The 20796-nt window shown below is 33.5% G+C and overlaps 2 protein-coding genes across 2 annotated transcripts; both read left to right on the top strand.

The window, feature by feature from the left end:
• Positions 1 to 5998: 5998 nt before the first annotated feature.
• LOC131040951 (L-type lectin-domain containing receptor kinase IV.3-like) lies at positions 5999 to 9424 on the top strand. The gene is made up of 2 exons (XM_057973916.2): positions 5999 to 6370; positions 8591 to 9424. The coding sequence occupies exons 1-2, from the start codon at positions 5999 to 6001 to the stop codon at positions 9422 to 9424; spliced, it is 1206 nt and encodes a 401-aa protein (XP_057829899.2).
• A 2829-nt stretch (positions 9425 to 12253) lies between these two features.
• Positions 12254 to 16272, top strand: LOC131040944 (L-type lectin-domain containing receptor kinase S.4). The gene is made up of 3 exons (XM_057973908.2): positions 12254 to 13103; positions 14291 to 14592; positions 15221 to 16272. The coding sequence occupies exons 1-3, from the start codon at positions 12293 to 12295 to the stop codon at positions 16085 to 16087; spliced, it is 1980 nt and encodes a 659-aa protein (XP_057829891.2). The 5' UTR covers positions 12254 to 12292; the 3' UTR covers positions 16088 to 16272.
• Positions 16273 to 20796: the final 4524 nt, after the last annotated feature.

The raw sequence follows: 20796 nt of genomic DNA, 5'->3' as shown, positions 1-20796 counted from the left end.
ATTGCTTATTATAGGATTATGCTATCAATTGTACTCCACAATTGATTTCTTGTTGCCTATGGTTGTGACATTGCAGTATGGTTATGGGTGTAGCTTATAAAGCATGCATTAGAGGTGGGGAACATGTTGGATTGACTCTAGAAGTCAATGGCAATCTTCTCTTTATCATAATAGATCATTGTTACTTTGTGGGTGAATTCACAATACCGGTTCCCACTTTTTGACCAACTTTGGCACTTAGATGAATATTTTGAAAAAAACCTTCACTTTCCGACACCTATAACTTTTAAAACATTAAGAATTTGAAGATGATATAAACTAGTGATTTTTAGAATCTTGTTTTTAGATTCTAAATATGTTTTTTGCAAATTTGTTTGAATAAAATTTTATTGATTTTTCCATCTCCCTCAAAAAGTAGTTTTTTACAGCAAACATAATTTTTTAAGAGTGATGTGTATCCCAAAACGCATATTGTTTTTTCTATAAATGATAAGAACTTAATTCTTTTGAATTTTGGTTTGTAACATCAATACCCAGGGCATGCAGTTGGTTTGATAGTGATATGTTGAATATTTTTTACTTTATTAAGTTTTGAAGTTCGACTAATTATAATTTAGATATAGGTGTATGTTTGAACACATAACTTGTTCTATATATATCAAAATTCAATTTTCTTTTTTTTGTTAGAAAGAAAATACCAATACCTAGTGCATAGATATTTTTCAGATTTTTTTTGAATTAGTTTACTATTTTTCCCAATGCATTGAACAAAGAAGTTCATGTTCGGTGAAAAACCTACATTCATAAGAAATAAAATAAAAATATATTAATGAAATTAAATATATTAAAAGTTATACTATTTGGAAAGCTTATAATAAGGACTAAATACCTAAAAAAAAAAACTTTTAAATGAATTAATTTGACCCCCCAAAAGTTAATGTAAAATTGGTTTTTTATTAGCATTTGATAGATGCAAAGGAGACTCCATTGCAAGTATGATTTAGAAGTAGAGAGGTTCTATCCAATAAATTTTGATCTAAGAGCCTTTAATTTAACTCTCTTCAATTAATTGCTTAAAATGGGACCTCTTAAAGCTTAAACCATTATATTTTCTAAAAAATGTACGATTTCAGCAAAAATCAAGACGTACCAAAAAGTGGGAACCAACTTTGTGAGTTCACCCTTGTAAATATATTATAATCATTTTGTTGTTGAATAATAAATTACGTGCGCTTTAGAGGATGCCTTTTTCCCAAAAGAGTTTTCCCAAGATATATCTTGTATTTTGTGTTTTATTTAATGGTATTGTGTAGATCTAGAATCATTGACAATTACTCTCTCATAAAATTAATGTAGGAGATGTTTGTGCATTATTTCCACTATATGGGCATAGTTTCCTTTAGATTCAGTATCACAACATTATCTTTGAGATTTCAATACTAAGTACATGCACATGGATTTTATTTTTATTTGGTATTGCAGCCCAATTTTGGTTGTACGAGGGGACACTTTCCTAGTGATATTAATATGTATTTAATTGGAATTTGTACATAAGTGATTTTATTTTTTAATATGAAATGCAACAAGATGGAGAATGGGATTTTAGTTTAGAGAATCTAGTTGTACAATTGTTGTGGTTGTGCACATGATCCATTGGTTGATGGTTGTTCTATGATTTTGCATGTTGTTGAATACAAATCTCATTAAAGTAATGCTTTATCTTAAAGAAACAAGATTTCCTTGTAAATGATTCTTAGTGAATCATGACAAAGACACTACAGATTCTTATTGTTTGAGATGATTTGTATACTTATTAGTCTTGGAACATTTATGATTAAGATGGAACACAAATTTATGAATTAATTTAGACAAGTAAAGAAGGATGCTTACCTATGCTTAGTATGCTTATAAATGCTTCCACAAGTCTATATACTCTCTCATGGAGGTGTTTGAGAAACATCATGATTAATTCTCTTTTGTAAATAATGGTTGAACCGGTATTCATGCAACTTATTTATCAAGAAGATGAGACATACATAGATAAAAGCTTTTGTAAGCCAATGAGTGTTTTTGTAGACTTGCAAATATGTCTTAGAGACTATTGCTCTTGTATTGCTTATATGTTCATGAGTGTCTCGTGATCTTGAATGTGCATAGACTCATGCATTACTACGCGTTTGTACATTTTTCTAAGCTCATGTGTAGATTTTATAAACTCTTGTGCTTGTTTAGAAAGATATTTATTTTTCTCTCTCACATTATAATGAGGTTGAATGGTATCCATGTGCGAACTTTAACATTATATGATGTTGCATAGGGAAGATTCTTTTGCAACCTATGGGTGCTTTTGTAGAGTTATGGGCATGTCCTAGTCTAATGCATCTATATGTTTTTATGCACTCATGTATGACTTGAATGTTCTTGTATACTCTTGTTTGACTTGAAGTGAAAAAACAGCCATTTAGACGGATATCAAATTCCAGTCTTCCCCTAATAAATGCGATGATCTGTTGTCGCAAAAAATCCGTGAAAAATTTATCTACATTAATTACGAAAAAATCGCCCACGACAAGTTTCTGACTTAGTTACCTGGTTGTGGGCCCCATACACTTAAATTTCCATCATATCCATCTGACAACATTTGACTAGATCAAAGGTGGCCCCTAGGACAATTTTTTCTTTTAATATTCCAAACTCTCGTGACATTTTACGCAATTCCTTTTCACAAGAAGTAGTAACGTACTTCAATGGATAATTATTGTAGAATTTTGAACCTGACCTATCCTCTCGAAACCAACTGATTAGCAAACAATAACAGCAAAAAGAAGAAATTGCAAAAAGAAATCACAATTCAGAATAAAAAACAAAGTGTCTTGTTTTTTTTGGAATTGCACACACCAATATCTTTATTGAAGCTTAATTAAAAAATTACATAGAGGTTGTATATATAAAGAATTTGCAGCCTAGAAGAATAAATAATAACTGCAGTTCTAAATATATTCCTAGCATTGCATGGAAAGCTACTAAGGCTCTCAAACTAAAAAAAACAAACTACTCCCTAAATTAAGAATACAATAAGTACATGCACAACATGCTTTATTTACTAAAAACAAACTCATGCAAAAAACAAAACTAAAAATAGTCCTAAGGATTAATGCATGTTGGAGTACATGCTTTATTTGCATGAATAAACAAAAAAACTATTAACTAAACTAATCTAGCTGCATGCTAGAGCAGCATCAGTTATCAACATACTCCCCCTTGATGCTAAGAGGGCTGACAATCTTATCTCGTAGTGCTATAAACTGAGCTTTCGCAACCGCTTTGGTGAATATATCTGCTAGTTGATCCTGGGTGTTGGTGTGCTTCAATTTGACATCCTTCTTTTGCACCAAATCTCGTATGAAGTGATATTTCAAATCAAAATGCTTTGTTCTGTTGTGATGAACCGGATTCTTAGCTAACTTGATAGCACTCACATTGTCACAATATATCACTGTAGGATGAATTTGTTTTTCTCCAATTTCTTCCAAAACTTTTCTGAGCCAAAGAGCTTGTATACCTGCTGAGGTAATTGCAACATACTCTGCTTCTGTAGATGAGAGGGCAACAATACTTTGCTTTTTTGAGCTCCGGGTAATTAAACCAGAACCAAAAGAAAAACAATTTCCAAATGTAGATTTATGGTCATCCATACTACCTCCCCAATCTGAATCACTAAAGCCTACAAATGTTTCAGATCCCAAATCTGGTCGTTACTATGTGATGCCCTCCTAAATGACACAAGGTTTAGTCTAAGATCAAAGAACACAAAACACACAAGATGTTAGAGTTAATCAATCAAAAACTAAAACATGAAGGCATTCCAAAGGAGACACTAAAAACATGCTAATGAATCTAACTAAAGAAGTAAAGACAATGAGATATCTCCAACTATCTCATAGCATGATATTAGCTCCTTCTCCCTTGTTCCTCTCCTCTCCAAGTTCCAAAATAGTGTAGCTCTCAGCAGCTTTTTGCACTATGGATGCTTATGGAGGATTGAGATTTGTAGAATAGCTCCAAACATGAAATGAAAAGCTATTTTTAATGCTAAAATGATTGATTTTACCAAAAAGACAAGATTTAGTTATGCTATGCTAAATGCTCTCTAAAATGGCTATAGTCTAAATGCTTACAAGTTTTCAGGATCTGGATTATGAAGAAATGGGCTCTATTTATAGGAAAAATGGAGCAATGGATGGCCAAGATTGAAAGGTTTAATCAAGGGTCAAGCTTGAAAGTTGGGGATCCATGTGCACAATTGGCACCAATAAAATAGTGACAAGTGTCAACACAGGATTGGGTTGAAATAAGAGGTTGGAGGCATTAAAGGCCTGAGAAGACCTCATGGTTATCTAAAGGCTAAGGGTCAAGTCTAAGTTAGGTTTACCCACTGGATTAGAAGTTAATCCAAGGATAAACCTTTGTGCAAATGATTAAGAGATAATCATGGTCAAAGCATTAAAGGCTTGATGAGACCCTTGGGTTGGGTAGAGGTTGAGTCAAAACAAATGTTTTAACCATGTGGGAGGGTTTGAGGTAACCATTAATGGTTATTGGAGACTTTGGGGATTAAGTGGTTGAAGGTTGAAAGCCTTGAATGGTTATCAAAGACTTTGAGCCATTTAGTGGTTGAAGGTTGGAAGCTTTCAAAGGTTATCCAAGACTTTGAGACATTTAGTGGTTGAAGGTTGAAAGCTTTCAAAGGTTATCCAAGACTTTTAGGCTTTGAGAAGTAACTCCATTTTGCTTAGGAATGTGACAATAATTAGGGGATGGATTAAGTTAATTAGGAAGGGGTTAGAAGAATCTAGAAGGGGATTTAGGCATACAAGTGGATTTTGTAGGAAAATGCAAGTGGGAGAAATTTTGGTATTTTCAATTAAAATAAAATCATTTATTTCAATTAAATGGTGTAATTTGCATTTGGATAAATATTCAAACAAATATTAATTTATTTAAATGAGAAAAATGAAGATAAAGCATTAAAATGCTTGAAGACTTTGAGGGAAACCATTAAAGGCTTGAAGACTTTAAGGAAAACCATTAAAGTCTTAAGAAGATTATAGAAGGAAGCCATCAAGTTTGAAGACTTTAAAGCCATCAAGTTTGAATACTTTAAGGGAAACCATTAAAGGTTTCAAGTGGGTGAGGATAAATAGGATTTTAAATAAATAATTTATTTAAAATAGTTGTGCAACTTGCTTTTGTAGGAAAATACAAGTGGGTGGAGGATAAAGGTGATTTAAATAAATTATTTATTTAAAATAATTGTGCAACTTGCTTTTGTAGGAAAATACAAGTGGGTAGAGGATAAAGGTGATTTAAATAAATGTTAATTTATTTAAATGTGAGAGGTGGGATTTTGGGGGATTTAAATAAATATTAATTTATTTAAATGTGAGAGAATATTTTAATTAAATAAATATGATTTATTTATTTAATTAATGGTCTGAATTTGGTTAAGTGAATTAAATCAAATAAATTGAATAATTTATTTAATTAATAGGAGAAGAGGGTTAAGATGAATTAATTAAATATATTAATTTAATTAATTATTAATTGATGGTTAAATAATCAAATAAATATTAAATATTCATTTAATTAAGTGGACAGATTTATGTGACTACACTGTGTATAACACAGATACAAAATACAAGGTAACAAAGGAATAATCTGCTTGATGGCTACTTGCCTCATTCTCTGCATCTGCCTGCTCACAGCTTTCTCTTCTTCCACTGTCGCACAAGACGGCCACCACAATACCACTTTCCTGTTCAACCACTTCAACACCATGAGCACAATACAATATGTTGCAGCTGCCTCCATACAATCCAACGCAATCCGCCTCACAAATCGCTCGGGGTGTGTCATTGGACGTGCCTATTTTGACAAGGTTGTCCCCATGAAAAGAAATGGCTCCGTATTGTCATTTAGTATGAGCTTCATATTCGCCATGGTTCCGCAGGCTCGCTCGGACGGCGACAACGGGCTCTGCTTCGTTATGACGCCCACACCACTTCTGAACGACGCCATCGCTAGTCAGTACTTAGGCCTCATCAACTTCTCCAGCAATGGCAAAGACTACAACCATATTTTTTCTATAGAGTTCGACACGATTCAGAGCGTAGGCATGGAGGATAAGGACAACAACCATGTCGGAATCGATCTCAACGGCGTCAGGTCAGTTGTGGCAGAAGTTGCTGGAATTTGGGAAGGGAACAGTTTGACGCCCATTAATCTGAAGAGCGGGAATAATATAAGGGCCTGGATCGACTACAACGGCTATTCGAAGCAGCTGGAGATTAGTATTGCAGCAGTCGGAGAGGTGAGACCACATAAGGCTCTGTTGTCGAAGGAAGATTTGGATTTGGATGGGATTATACAAGACCACATGTACGTGGGGTTTTCAGCATCTACAGGTGACATTTCCATTCGCATCACATGACACCCCATTATTTAGGAGTAATAGCTTTATGACTCTATTTCTTTCATCATCAATGGAACCACTTTGTTGATAGATATATCTTCCAAGAGTGATCTATAAGGTTAATTTGAAACGTTGGATGAAAAAAATTAAACAAGCTTTTATTCAAATATATGATTTTGAATGTTTTAAGTCTCTTAAAAATTGTGTTAATTAAAATCATCAGTTATCTATGGAAAGTCTTATATATATTTAGTTTGTCTCAATTCAATTGTTTAGTTTGGTTAGATATGCATAATGCTATCTTAAATCGCTTTGCAATTAGGTACAATTAGTCCTTTGTTCTTAGAATGTCCTAATAATTGCATCTAGACAAAACTTTACCTTAGGATAGCCATGAAAGTCAAAGGCATGTCTATTATGTGGCTTGGGGCTTCGAAAAATTATCTACGCTCTGATTTTCACCTATGACTATCCAGTGACGTAAACAGTAACTTTTAAACAAGAAGTTTTAACAAAATTTCTAGTGTCTCCTCATATTATTTACTTTTTAGGTGGCTAGATAAACAACTCCCTAATGTTGTAATAGTATTTTCAATTTTCTTTTTAGAGAAAGTTAATGAATCTAGTTGTGTATGTGTGAGTGTTTATTCTCTTAGGTCTGCAATGTTGTGACAACGAATTCACTAAGACAAAAGTATATTCAACAGTGATTGTACTCCAAAATACTTTCTCATTGAGGCACTTTTTTAAAACCTTTGACATGGCTTGCATATGGTTATATATATAGTATTCATATGTATTTAAACCTTTTGCCACTCCCTTGAAAATGCTAGAAAGTTTCCCACTACGACATTTTTTTTTGTTTAAATTTTAAAACTCTTCGACTTATTGATGGGCCAAATTAGTGTAAATGACTATAATTTTATAAAAAGAAAGAAAAGGTGACCCCGAAGTATATTATCTTTTATGAGAGAAAATTTTGATATTTCTTAATTTAAAAGATAAAAATATTATCATGTTTAAATTTTTTTATTGTAATTGTTTTTAGATTCTAGTGATGTCATCTTACATTTAATAAAGGAGTAACTGTATACAATTTATATCTTGAAAATGATTTACAAATGTGAATTTTATATGCCTCTTTTAGAGAGAATATTGAATTATCTTGCATTAACAGGTAATGAAATTGAGGATCATTACATTTTGGCATGGAGCTTCGCAATTGGTGGTAGCAAGGCTCCAGATCTAGACATCTTGCATCTTCCATCCTTTTATGTCAAAATACCCAAGTTCTATCATTCTACAACGTTCATATCCATTACTATAGTAAGCTTAGCGATTATCATCTTGGGACTCATTTTAAGCACATTTTATTGGCTCAAAAAGATTGACTACATAGAATCCTATAGTAAATGGGAGTTGCAATATTGGCCACATAGATTTTGCTACCGAGAACTCAACCTCGCCACAAAGGTAAATATGAATAAAGAAATATCTTACTCCATGAACAAAAGAATTTTACAATATTTTTCAATGTTTGGAAATGTCCTTTTTCTAAAGTTTTCACATATTTAATTGGGAAAGTAAATGAATTAGGAGGACTTAGCTTAAATTGACTTGCCCCACCAACTTAGGAATATTTTATGCCGCTTGTCAGTCATCTGATTCTTTGAGATTAGACTAAATTTATTTACAACCAGCTTGCTTAATTTTAAGATTTTAAACTTAAGAAGACATCATCAACATCTTTAAATTTAGGAGTTTAAACTTTTAAGCTGGAGTGCAATACAAAATTCATGAGACGGCCAACAACTCTATTTTTAAGGAAGCCCCTCCATAAGACCTCAGCCTAATTACATACACATCTTCTATGCATAAAATCATTTTATTTTTTGTACATACTAGTTTCCTGATCTTGATTTCAATTGAAATCTCATTCTTGGGAGAGCTTTTGCGCCCTTATTTCAGTTCAAATCCCTAGCAACTAGGAAATGTAATCAGACCAAGTACCTAGGGTCTCACCATCGTGGTCATTGCAAAATCTTTAGATGCAATACTTATTCTTTAATGGGGAATCAGAATCCTGAATAAGAATTTTACCACTGTGTTTTATTGCAGGGTTTCAGGGACGACAACCTTCTGAGCTATGGGAGCTTTGGGTGGGTTTACAGGGGCACTCTATCCTCCGGCGAACAAGTCGCCGTGAAATGCATCTACAGAGACTGCACAGAGGGAATGAAGGAATTCACTACAGAAATTTCAAGCCTTGGGTGGCTACAGCACCAAAACTTGGTGCCTCTCAGGGGTTGGTGCAGAAAACACAAGCGCCTTTTCATCATCTACGACTACATGTCAAACGGAAACCTTGAAAGAAATTTGCACGGTCTAGAATTGAATCTTACATGGGCTCAAAGATATAAAATTCTCATAGATGTGGCCGCCGGGCTACTGTACTTACACGAGCAGTGGGAAAAATGTGTGGTACACACGGATATTAAATCGAGTAATGTATTATTGGACTGTGATCTGAATGGCCGAGTGGGGGACTTTGGGTTGGCAAGGTTATATGACCACAGTGAAAAGCACCAAACTACTCATGTGGTGGGAACGTTGGGGTACATTGCGCCTGAGCTTATACATTCTGGTAAGGCTTCTCCTTCAACATATGTGTTCAGCTTTGGGGCTCTTCTATTGGAGATTGCTTGTGGGAGGAAACCTGTGGATGCCCAAGGTGTGATTTTGGTTGAGTGGGTTTGGGATTTGTATGCAAATAAGAGATTACTGGACACTATTGATCAGAGGCTTGATGGGGATTATGATAAGGGCAAGGCTGAGATTGTGCTTGTATTGGGGCTTGTGTGTTCAAACCCTAACCCACAGGAGAGGCTTAGCATAAGACAAGTGTTGCAGGTTCTTTGCAGCAAGGCTACTTTGCCTGGAGATCACCTTTAATTAAGACGTTCTCGACTTTGTGGGTGTCGAATAAGATGGAAAAGATGTAAGAAAGATTTACAAAGAAGAAGCGTCCTATTGCGTTAACTGTTTGAGGTTTTGGTGATACAATTTCCTTTTCTTTCTATTAGTGGGAGTATTTAGTGCAACATGTCTATTATCTGATTTGTACAAGAATGGCAAGAGATCTAATTATAATTAAAAAGACATTAGCAAGACATTTATATATTATTATGTTCATTTTATTTTTTTTCTCTCTAATGTCTTCAATTAACAATATATTATTTGTTTGAAATAAATTTTCTTTTTATCTTTTTATCTTGTTAAATGTTATTTTTCAATTTAAAAAGATAGGAAGAAATTATTACAAATTAAAATAAATCAAAAAGTTGGGTTTGTGGCAAGTACTTATCTTTAAAGTATTGTATTAATAGTATTTGTTTTAAAATTGATAGATGATAAATGATAAAGCAATTAGGAAGTTAGTCTAATACCACTTAAAAATCAATATTTTGCAAGTTAAATCTATAATGATATTACTAAGGACACATTTTGATTGCAACTTTGATTCATACTAGGCACAACTGTCTACCATAGTTGAGCTTGAACCTCTTCCTTGAAATAAATATCATCAATGGATGAGCAAGTGTTCTCTTAGTAAAGAATCTTTGTAAATTGATTAGTTGATTTTAAGTTTGATAACTCGATCCCTAGTAGCATAGTGAAGTTGAGTTAGTTCCCTAGAATTTGTTAAATATTAACAACAAAGTGATTCACTTCAACCCTTTCGAATGCTAATGAATGTGAATTTAAACTTCAATAGATTTTATTTACAAGATTTGGTGAAGCTATCTTAAAATTGAATTAACACAACCTAAATGTGTTAAAATCGGATGGTGATTTTAAATTAGCACAATGAATATTAGGAATATTTGATATAATATCCTAACAATATTTAAGATATTATATCAATTTAAAAATTTGATATGATTTAATGATTAAAAAATATATAAATAATATCTTGATTATAAAAATAAAAATGTATAATTATTGATGCTATTATATTTTTAAATTTAATTATGTATTACTATATTGCATATTTAAAAAATAAAAATTAACACAAATCCAACAAATAGAACAACTCTTAAATAAATAAAAATAGTTCTTCAAATAAAAATAAAATGAAATAAATTGTAAATAATTCTAAAGAGAAATAAAAGTTCTTTGTTAAAATAGAATAATTCTTTAAGTAAATAATAATAGCTCTTCAAATAAAATAATTTTGAAGTACAATAAAATAAATTTTAAATAAATAAAAATAATTCTTCAAATGAAAGTAAATAAAGTAAAATAATTCTTAAATAATTTTGAAGTAATTTTCTTTTGTGATGTTTGTGCTATTGTATTTAGTGGAGGCTTATAAACTTATAAATCGCTAAATAAACTATAAATCTAATATGATAGAGTCCCGAAACTTTATTATTCCTCTCATCTTAATTATGACTTTGTCATTTGAAAATCAATCTATTATTTAGCATAAATTAAAATGAATACCTCCAACAAATTATTCAAAACTAAATTTCATAATTTATAATTATTTAGACAGACAAAAATATCTTTACATTATCATATTTCAAAAATAAACAATGACAAGATGTTAAGTTCATTATTGTAAACTTTTGAAAATGGAAAGCTACATTATAATTTGGTACAAGCCTTGTGAGTATACTCACTATATTGTTCCACTAAAGTTTTAAGGTGTCGATGGGATGTTTTTACGAAGGAGGTGTTGGATTGGGTGGCCATGTGGTGGAATGTCACACGACCATTCTATTTACTACAGACGGTAAGTTATGTTGGTTGAAGGTGTGGATCCATCCACGTTTTGGTCAACGCACTGAAATGGCATAAAAACAACTCGTCCAACGAGTGCGACCGAAACATGTGGCAAATCACCGACTCAATAGGTAAAATTTTGATTTGGTGTAGTCAGCTCAGCGGTCTACCTGGCGGAGTTGAAAAATTGAACCAAAGTTAGGGTGTGCACTCTCGATCCTCTCCCCTATGGGCTTCTTTTCTCTGGCTCCTTTTTTGTGTACGGCCTGAGTTGGCCTAGTGGTGGAGAACTTGTGCTCTTGAAAGAGAGGTCACAAGTTCAAATGCTACAAGGAGGTAAGGTATGTACATCTTCTTTGTAGTGTAGTAAATGTTATAAAAAAGCTTAGTGGTGGAGAACTTGTGTTCTTGAAAGAGAGGTCACAAGTTCAAGTGCTACAAGGAGGTAAGGTATGTACATCTTCTTTGTAGTGTAGTAAATGTTATAAAAAAGGTATCTAAGGATATATTTTATAGAAATTTCTTGAAGATATATATGATAATAATCCAATGTTAAACAAATATTAAAATTATTTCCATTTATTCCGTTATTCGTAAGCAAATAACATAGGTAGATTCCGAAGTGCCGGTAAATTCCGAGACAGAGCAGGAAAAATGGCGCGCGGTGGAGGACAGTTAATAAACACGATGATCTCTTGTGGCGAAAAAATGATTTACGTTAATTCCGGAAGAATCGCGTACGGCAAGTTTTAGACTGGGTCCTCACCTACCTTAGCAAATTAAAACCACACAATTGTTCTCTACATCTGGAGCCCATACACTTTAAAATCTCCGTCATATCAATCTTTGACCAGACCAGTCGTACGGGGACCCGTATAGGATGTTTTTCCTTTCAATATTCCAAACTCGCGCGACATTTTGCGGAACTCCCTCTGGACACCAAGTCAATGTTTCACACTACAAACTTGGTCATTTCTTCACTTAAATAGTAATGAAGTTCGATTGGCTAATTACCTGGTGCTTTGCCTGCCAATGTTTAAGACGCCAAATCTGGGTGTTTCTTTGCAGAACGCAGGTACAAAATACAAAGTAATAATCTACTTGATGGCTACTTACCTCTGCCTCTGCCTCTGCCTGCTCGCAGCTTCCTCTTCTTTCACCATTGCAGAGGGTGTTGAGCAGAATACCAGTTTCATCTTCAACCAGTTCAATGCCACAAGCACAATAAAATATGTTGCAGATGCATCAATACAATCCAACGCAATCCGCCTCACAGATCACTCGGGGCGTGCCATTGGGCGTGCCTATTTTGAAAAGGCTGTCCCCATGAAAAGAAATGGCTCCGTAATCTCATTCAGTACGACCTTCATATTCGCCATGGTTCCGCAGCCGCGCTCGGACGGTGGCAACGGGCTCTGCTTCATCATGACGCCCACACCACTTCTCAACGGCGCCATCGCTAGCCAGTACTTAGGCATCGTCAACTTCTCCAGCAACGGCAAAGACTACAACCATATTTTTGCTGTAGAGTTCGACACGATCGAGAGCGTAGGCGTGGGGGACAAGGACAGCAACCATGTGGGAATCGATCTCAACGGCGTCAAATCGGTGGTAGCACAACCTGCTGGTTACTGGCAAGGGAACACTTTGATGCCCATTGATCTCAAGAGCGGCCACAATATAAGGGCCTGGATCGACTACGACGGGGACTTGAAGCAGCTGGACATAAGCATTGCAGTGGTCGGAGAGGCGAGGCCGCATAAGGCTCTGCTGTCGAAGAAAGATTTGGACTTGGATGGGATAATACAAGACCAGATGTACGTGGGATTTTCAGCGACTACAGGTGGCGTTTCCCTTCGCTTGATTTCTGATTCGTTTTCTTTCATTGTCTGTTGTATATAATATAACCTATGCCCAAGATTTTAAGCTATCCTAGTTTAATAATGTTACATTGGATCACACTAAATTGAGATCAAAATGTTTTCAATTATCGCAACATCCATAAATTTGTTTTTAAAAAATTGCAATAAGATATAAATTAAATAGTATATATATAATTAACTTTCTTACATAATAATTGTGTCAATGGAACCATTTTGTTGATAGATATATCTTTCAAGAATGGTTTATAAGGTTGGACGAAAATAAATTATATAAGGTTTTACCTAAACACATGGTTTTGAGAGTTTTAAGTTTTTTATGAACTATATTAGTTAAAAATATCAACCACTTAGAAGAAGTCTTATACACATTTAGTTTGATTCAATTCAATTGTTTAATTTGGTTAGATATGTATAACACTACATTAGATCACTTTGCAACTAGGTACAATTATTCCATTACTTTTAGAAAGTACTAATGGTTGCATCTAGATCAGGCTTTACCTTAGGGTGGCCATGAAACTCCAAGGCACATCTACTAGGTACCTGGCTTGGGGCATTGCAAAATTGTCTACCCTATCATGTTGTTCTAGTATTTTCAATTTTCTTTCTAGAAAAGGTTAATGAATCTAGTTGTGCGTGTGTGAATGTTCATTTTCTTAGGTCTATAATGTTGTGACAAGGAATTCATCTAAGATCAAAGTATAATCAACATTGATTGAACTTTGGGATACTTTCTTATTTAGACACTTTTTTAAAACCTTTTAGATTACTTCCATATGATTATATATAGTATTCATATGTATGTAAACCTTTTGCCACTCCCTTGAAGTTCCATTACACTTTTCATTTTTGTTTGTTTAAATGTTAAAACTCTTTGTCTTATTGATATGCCAAACTAGTATATGTGACTATTACTTGTTAGAAAGAAATTAAAAAAATGGCAAAGTTTATTATATTTTAGTGAAAGAAAATTTTGATATTTCTTAAAAGGTAAAAACATTCTCATGTTTTACAGGCTTTTAATGCAATTTCAATCTACATTTAATTAAGAAAAAACTGTATATAATTTATATCTTGTAAAAGATTTGTGAATGTAAACTTTACATGCCTCTTTTTGAGAGAATACTGAATTGTCTTGCATTAACAGGCAACTCTCCTGTAATTGAGGATCATTACATTTTGGCATGGAGCTTCGCAACTGGTGGTAGCAAGGCTCCAGATCTAGACATCTTGCATCTTCCATCCTTTTATATCAAAATCCTCAAATTCTACCATTCTACAACATTCATATCCATTACTATAGTAAGCTTAGCAATTATCATCTTGGGACTCATTTTAAGCACATTTTACTGGCTTAAAAGGATTGACTACATAGATTCTTACAAGAAATGGGAGTTGCAATATTGGCCACATAGATTTTGTTACCGAGAACTCAATCTCGCCACAAAGGTAAATATGAATTAAAAAAAATATCTTTTACAAAATAATTTTAATGTTTAGGAATGTCTTTTTTACTAAATTTCTCACATTTAATTAGGAAAGTAAACGAACTATGAGGGCTTACTTAAATTGACTAATTACAAATCTTCTATGCATAAGATAATTTTATTTCCCATACTTACTAGTTTCCTGATCTTGATCTCTATTGACATCTCATTTTCTAGTTAGGAGGTATTTTCCACACCAAGTCAAACTATGATATTGCTATCAAGGTTCAACTATGTAGTTTTTGAGTCAAACTCATTGACCCATGTTTCATGAGTAGTGATTCACAAGAACCCATCTCTTATGAGAATGAATGGTCCACTTAGCACTCATTGCATCTAGGTGATGCTCACAAGGGTGAAGCATTGGGACTTCCCGAGAGGTCACCCATCCCAGTATTACTCCAACTCAAGCACACTTATTCCCTCCAAAATTAAACCCACTTAACTTGCAACCCCACTTAAAAATTAAATCAGTCCAAATACCTCTAAATCTCACCATTGTAGTCAGCAAGTTTTTAGACGCAACAGTTATTCTTTTAACAGGGAATCAGAATCCTAAACAACGGATTTACCACTCTGTTTTATTGCAGGGTTTCGGGGACGACAACCTTCTGGGGTATGGGAGCTTTGGGCGGGTTTACAGGGGCACTCTTCCCTCCGGCGAACAAGTCGCCGTGAAATGCATCTACAAAGACTGCACAGAAGGAATGAAGGAATTCATTGCAGAAATCTCCAGCCTTGGGCGGCTACAGCACCGGAACTTGGTGCCTCTCAAGGGCTGGTGCAGAAAACACAAGCGTCTTTTCATCATCTACGACTACATGTCCAATGGAAACCTTGAAATAAATTTGTACAATCCCAAATTGAATCTTACATGGGCTCAGAGATATAAAATTCTCACAGATGTGGTCGCGGGGGTGTTGTACTTACACGAGCAGTGGGAAAAATGTGTGGTGCACAGGGACATTAAGTCCAGCAATATATTATTGGACTGTGATCTGAATGGCCGAGTGGGGGACTTTGGGCTAGCAAGGTTATATGATCACAGCGAAAAACCCCAAACTACTCATGTGGTGGGCACACTGGGGTACATTGCACCTGAACTTATACATTCTGGTAAGGCTTCTCCTTACACAGATGTGTTCAGCTTTGGGGCTCTTATGCTGGAGGTTGCTTGCGGAAGGAAACCTGTAGATGCCCAAGGTCTGATTTTGGTTGAGTGGGTTTGGGATTTGTATGCAAATAAGAGATTACTGGATGCTGTTGATCAGAGGCTTGGTGGGGATTATGATAAAGGCGAGGCTGAGATTGTGCTTGTATTGGGGCTTGTGTGTTCAAACCCTGAGCCAGAGAAGAGGGTTAGCATGAAACAAGTGTTGCAAGTTCTTTCTGGTGAGGCTGCTCTTCCTGGGGGTCTTCATGTGCCCTCGGCTTCGCACAATGTGGATCGCCTATAACAAAGACATTTTCCACTCCATATGGTGAAGGAAGTAAGAAATATTTACAAAGAAGAGTAGGATTACGTTAACTGCCGAGGTTTTGCCTTTTGCGGATAGAGTTTGCCTTTTGGGGATAGAGTTTGCCTTTGTTTCTATGCAGTTTGACCGATCTCGAAGCATAGAGTGAATAGTCCAAGTTCTATTTGTGGGTGTCTAAGTCTGATTTGTACAAATACAATAATGACAAAAGCTCTAACTACATAACATTTATGTTGATATTCATTTGTTTTCTTGTCAACAACATCAATTTCATGATAATTTTGTTTGATTTTTATATTAATTTTGTCAAAAAAAAAAAAATTTAAATTAAAAAGATAGAATGAAATTATTACACAATAAATTTAAAATATGGATTTTGGGCAAGTATCTCTTTTTAAAGTATTATAGTAATAGCATTTGTTTTACAATCAATAAATGAGATGTGACAACTTTAAAATCAAAATATTAAGTGGTCTAAACCTAAATCTAAATGACAGTTTTACTAGCCTAGTAAAGATTATAATTAGTTATGACATTTTTTCTTTAACTATACATGCACATATAAATGTAAACATAATGACATTGCTCACCAATTTTCTTTCAACCAATCTTTTTTCCTATTTTTTCAATTGTATTGTTTAATACATAGATACACATACATGCTTATATTGATGTCTTGAAACTTAATCGTACTCTAATATGAAAAAGTATGATCAATTACTCAATTCAAGGCAAAGTTGAAACAAAAGAAGCTCCAAATTTAAGTTAATTAAAGAATACTTCTACAATAAAGATAGGAAAACAACCAAATACAACTTAAACTTAAATTTGAAGCTTGTCATGTTTTAAATGTCTCAACTTGACCTAATGTAATAATAATACTAAATTATAATATATGTGATAAATTATTTATAAAAAAGATGCCTTGAAAACATATATGTCAACATATTTTATAGAGATCTCTTGAGGATATACATACTAATCATTAAATATGAAGGCATTTATTATTTGAGAAGGATGACCTATTTTTTTAGATCAACTGATCAGAGTTCACAAAATCGAAGCAAGACGATTTAAATTGTTTGGTACATTGATCTATTCTCCTTCAATAAAAATAATCACGTTTTCTCCATGTACCTTATTGGATATGCCTTCATTGCCCCAGTTTTGTGGAAATGATACCTTAAGTTCTTCATAGTAAATATACCTCAATATCATGAAACACTCAAAACTTGTCCTTTGTTATGCAGTAAGATTTTTAGTTGTGCAGTACACAGTACAAATATTTGATAGGTTTTTTATTCTATACATAACTAATTGCACATAATTGACTTGTACACACGCATAGGGACATATTAATTAAGATGTCATTTCTTTACATAATATGTAAACGCTACGACATTTTTTAAGAAAAGGGTTTTAAATTTTAATATTTATTTTTTCTTCATTAATTTTAATATTTATTTTTTCTAATAAAGATAATTACAATTTATATTGTTTTTTTTTTATAGGTAAGTTGTGGACAAGGGATCCACTCCCATATATGAAAAGAAAAAATCATTATTCGTAGCAACCCTCTAATAAAGGCATGCTAGAATTCATCTAACCACATATTAGTGAATTGCAATCCCTACAACAAAGGTGCAAAGAGACAACTATTAACTTAATCTACAAGCTAAACACAAAGGAGAAGAAACACTCAATCCCATATTTGGCTAATCTCCTTTCTTTGAAGATCTTATTGAATGCTTTAGTTTAGTTGTCCAGGAGTTTTATTTTTCTTCACTTTCGTCCACTCTTGTTCTATCTCAGGAGAGGTAGATACTTCTTTGATGTTTTTCCCATTTAAAGTTCCATTATTCTTACCCACAACTGGAGTATTCAATGACTCGATTGAGGTTGCAATGTTTAATTAGACAAAAAATCTTATTTCTCCAACATGATTGTGGAATCCTCTATGATAGCACCATTTGGACTCATTTTTGTCTTGTTCCTTGGGGAATGATCTTGCACAAGTTTCTATAGGAGGGGGTGAGCTTATGGGGGATCTTTTCCCTAAAGTGTATATGAAGAAACCTAAACATCTTTCTTGATAGGAGAAATTACATAATTGTGCAGTTCAACCCCCTCCTACCAAGTGACTCGACTATTTGGGGCAACTTCATCCTAAATAACAACTTGTCTCTTATTACACTAGGAGGTACCATGGTTGAAAAACATTTTTTGCGCCTTAACACATTTTTTTCATAATAGATACAAGTTGTCTTTGTCCTTTATTTCTTACCTTTAGTGAAATTTCTATTAGAAGGCCTTTTGAGAGATCAATCTCAACGTGTTAATGAGCATTGTGTATGTTAAATATTGACCTATTTGTAAACCCTAAAGATCCAACCACTATCAGTAAGGCACTAAATCATGAAATATAAACAAAACTAATAACCATGATTTGATTAAAACTCCATTATTCTCCTATCCTCCAAGATCTTGTACTAATGATGGTTTCTATCAACTATGTAACACATGCACAAGAGGTCATGAAGGAATGTATACGGTTGTTTGATTAGGTAATCTATCAGGCAAGGATGGTGTGATGATGTATGATCCTAAAATGATTTTAGTAGAGTGTAGGTGTCCAAATGAGAAGGAAGAAGCCTCATTTATAGAAATCGCCATATTAAGAATGGAGGGTTTAGATTAAGAGCTTAAATTGGGAATGGCCAAGATCACATAGATGAAAGAGAATACATAGGATTGAATGGTAGGTAAAGATAAAGGGGGGAGATTAAGAGGTGGAAAGGTAAAAGATAAGGGTGAATAGGCAATATGATTCAGTGATGGGTGAGATTTAGATTCAATGAATGTGGACATTGGAGAAAGACAAAGTGAATGAAGAGATGACACTTGTCACATGCCTACAAATTTAGATTGTGATCCATGTGAACAATTTTCAAGGCTAGGGTTAAAGAGGAAAAAGGTAATGAATTAATTAAATAAATAAATAACATTTATTTAATTAATAGATTAAAGGGGTTAGACTAAATTAAATAAAAATATGTATTTAATTAATAGAGGAAAAAGCTTGTAAATTAATCAACTAAATAAAAATTGTACTTAATTAATAGAAGAAATACTGGGAAAATAATTAAATAAGAACAATTTTAGGTGTCTACATTTTAGGGTTGGGGATTACATTATGATCTTTCTCTTTTCTATCCTCCCATCCTAAGATATCTTAACATCGTGGTATATGTTAGGGCTTGTCCCTTGGCTAATTTATGCACTTTTATATTAGATTATGGTGTGTTTCTATCATTTATTTTTCATGACATATCCATTATTGATATACACAGAGTTTTTATGTGATGGATATGAGTGTCTTCTCTACTGATATTTTATTTTACCATATATGGTCTTTCCCATCCTTCATTGAAATGATTAATGTCGACCATCATATGTTAGATATATGCCTATGCATTTTATCTCAAATAACTTCCATGATGTTCTTATAATTTATAAAAATGATGAGCACGCCTTAAGCAATGATCTATCATGTGATTCACATATGCATGACATTACTATGTTTTATTGTGACACGTCATTTATATTTCATCATAATCCTCTCTCCACAAATGAATTTACTTTGAATGTGTCACCTTTATCTCTACATGGAGATGAGCATAATCATGATCATTCTTTCACATCTCATGTTCACTCTATGGATACTTAATCTACACATAACGCTTCCCTACAGGATGTTAAATTACACATTGATGATAATTTATTAGCTTTTCATATCTCATTCAGAGTTGTTTTATTGTCTTATTCTATATTACATAATGACATTATAAACCTTAACATATAACTCCTACACAATGATTATGATGGGACTATAAATGAATCCTAACATGTGAAATCGTCATTACTTTCTAATTCTTAACACAAAGATCATAGCATTTTATAGATGAGTGAATTTAGATTATACCAAGATGGTAGATATTTGCAACGGTTTCATTTATCTTACTTTTTCTACACCTCCTTTACAAATATAGCTAATAGTTTTTTACATAATATTATAGCCCTAACTCACATAAGGTTAGTACAGACTTAGAAATGACCTCTCATGATTCATCATTTGATCCAAGTTGACCTATTAATATGGCTTATGTGCCTTATGCACCTTATCTCCATGTCACCCCAAATTCATGTAACTTGCAAGCACAAATGTTCAAAGGTCAAGAAGAGGACAAGGTGTCAACTTGCCACCACCTATATTACCAACCATTGCATGTATCTTAGTTCTTATACTTCAAGATACATCTAAAATAAAGGAGTGAGATAATCATTAAACAAATGGAAAAGAATCAAGTTAAAATATTCTTATAGGATGTAGTATAAGGCATCACCCTTTTATAGACATGATTTTTCTTGTGATGGAATTAGTTACATATTTGACTAAGAAAATGTAATTAGATTTTATCCTTTTAATTCACCCTGCACCTATTATTTTAATAGTGACTAAAATTTCAATCCTTGAACAACTCACTCCTATGCTTCAACAATACATTACAAGTTTACCATCTATATAACTTTACACTTTTCTTTCTAATATGTAACTCTCTCTCTCTCTCTCTCTCTCTCTCTCTCTCTCTCTCTCTCTCTCTCTCTCTCTCTCTCTCTCTCTCTCTCTC

Source organism: Cryptomeria japonica, chromosome 9 (assembly GCF_030272615.1).
Source record: "Cryptomeria japonica chromosome 9, Sugi_1.0, whole genome shotgun sequence".
NCBI lineage: Eukaryota > Viridiplantae > Streptophyta > Pinopsida > Cupressales > Cupressaceae > Cryptomeria > Cryptomeria japonica.
This window is presented reverse-complemented; position numbering and strand designations above follow the sequence as displayed.

Coding starts and splice junctions, on each gene's coding strand:
- LOC131040951 (XM_057973916.2), top strand. CDS start 5,999: ATGGTTCCGCAGGCTCGCTCGGACGGCGACAACGGGCTCTGCTTCGTT. Junction 6,371..8,590: donor GTATTGCAGCAGTCGGAGAG/GTGAGACCACAT, acceptor GTTTTATTGCAG/GGTTTCAGGGACGACAACCT.
- LOC131040944 (XM_057973908.2), top strand. CDS start 12,293: ATGTTTAAGACGCCAAATCTGGGTGTTTCTTTGCAGAACGCAGGTACA. Junction 13,104..14,290: donor GGGATTTTCAGCGACTACAG/GTGGCGTTTCCC, acceptor TTGCATTAACAG/GCAACTCTCCTGTAATTGAG. Junction 14,593..15,220: donor AACTCAATCTCGCCACAAAG/GTAAATATGAAT, acceptor GTTTTATTGCAG/GGTTTCGGGGACGACAACCT.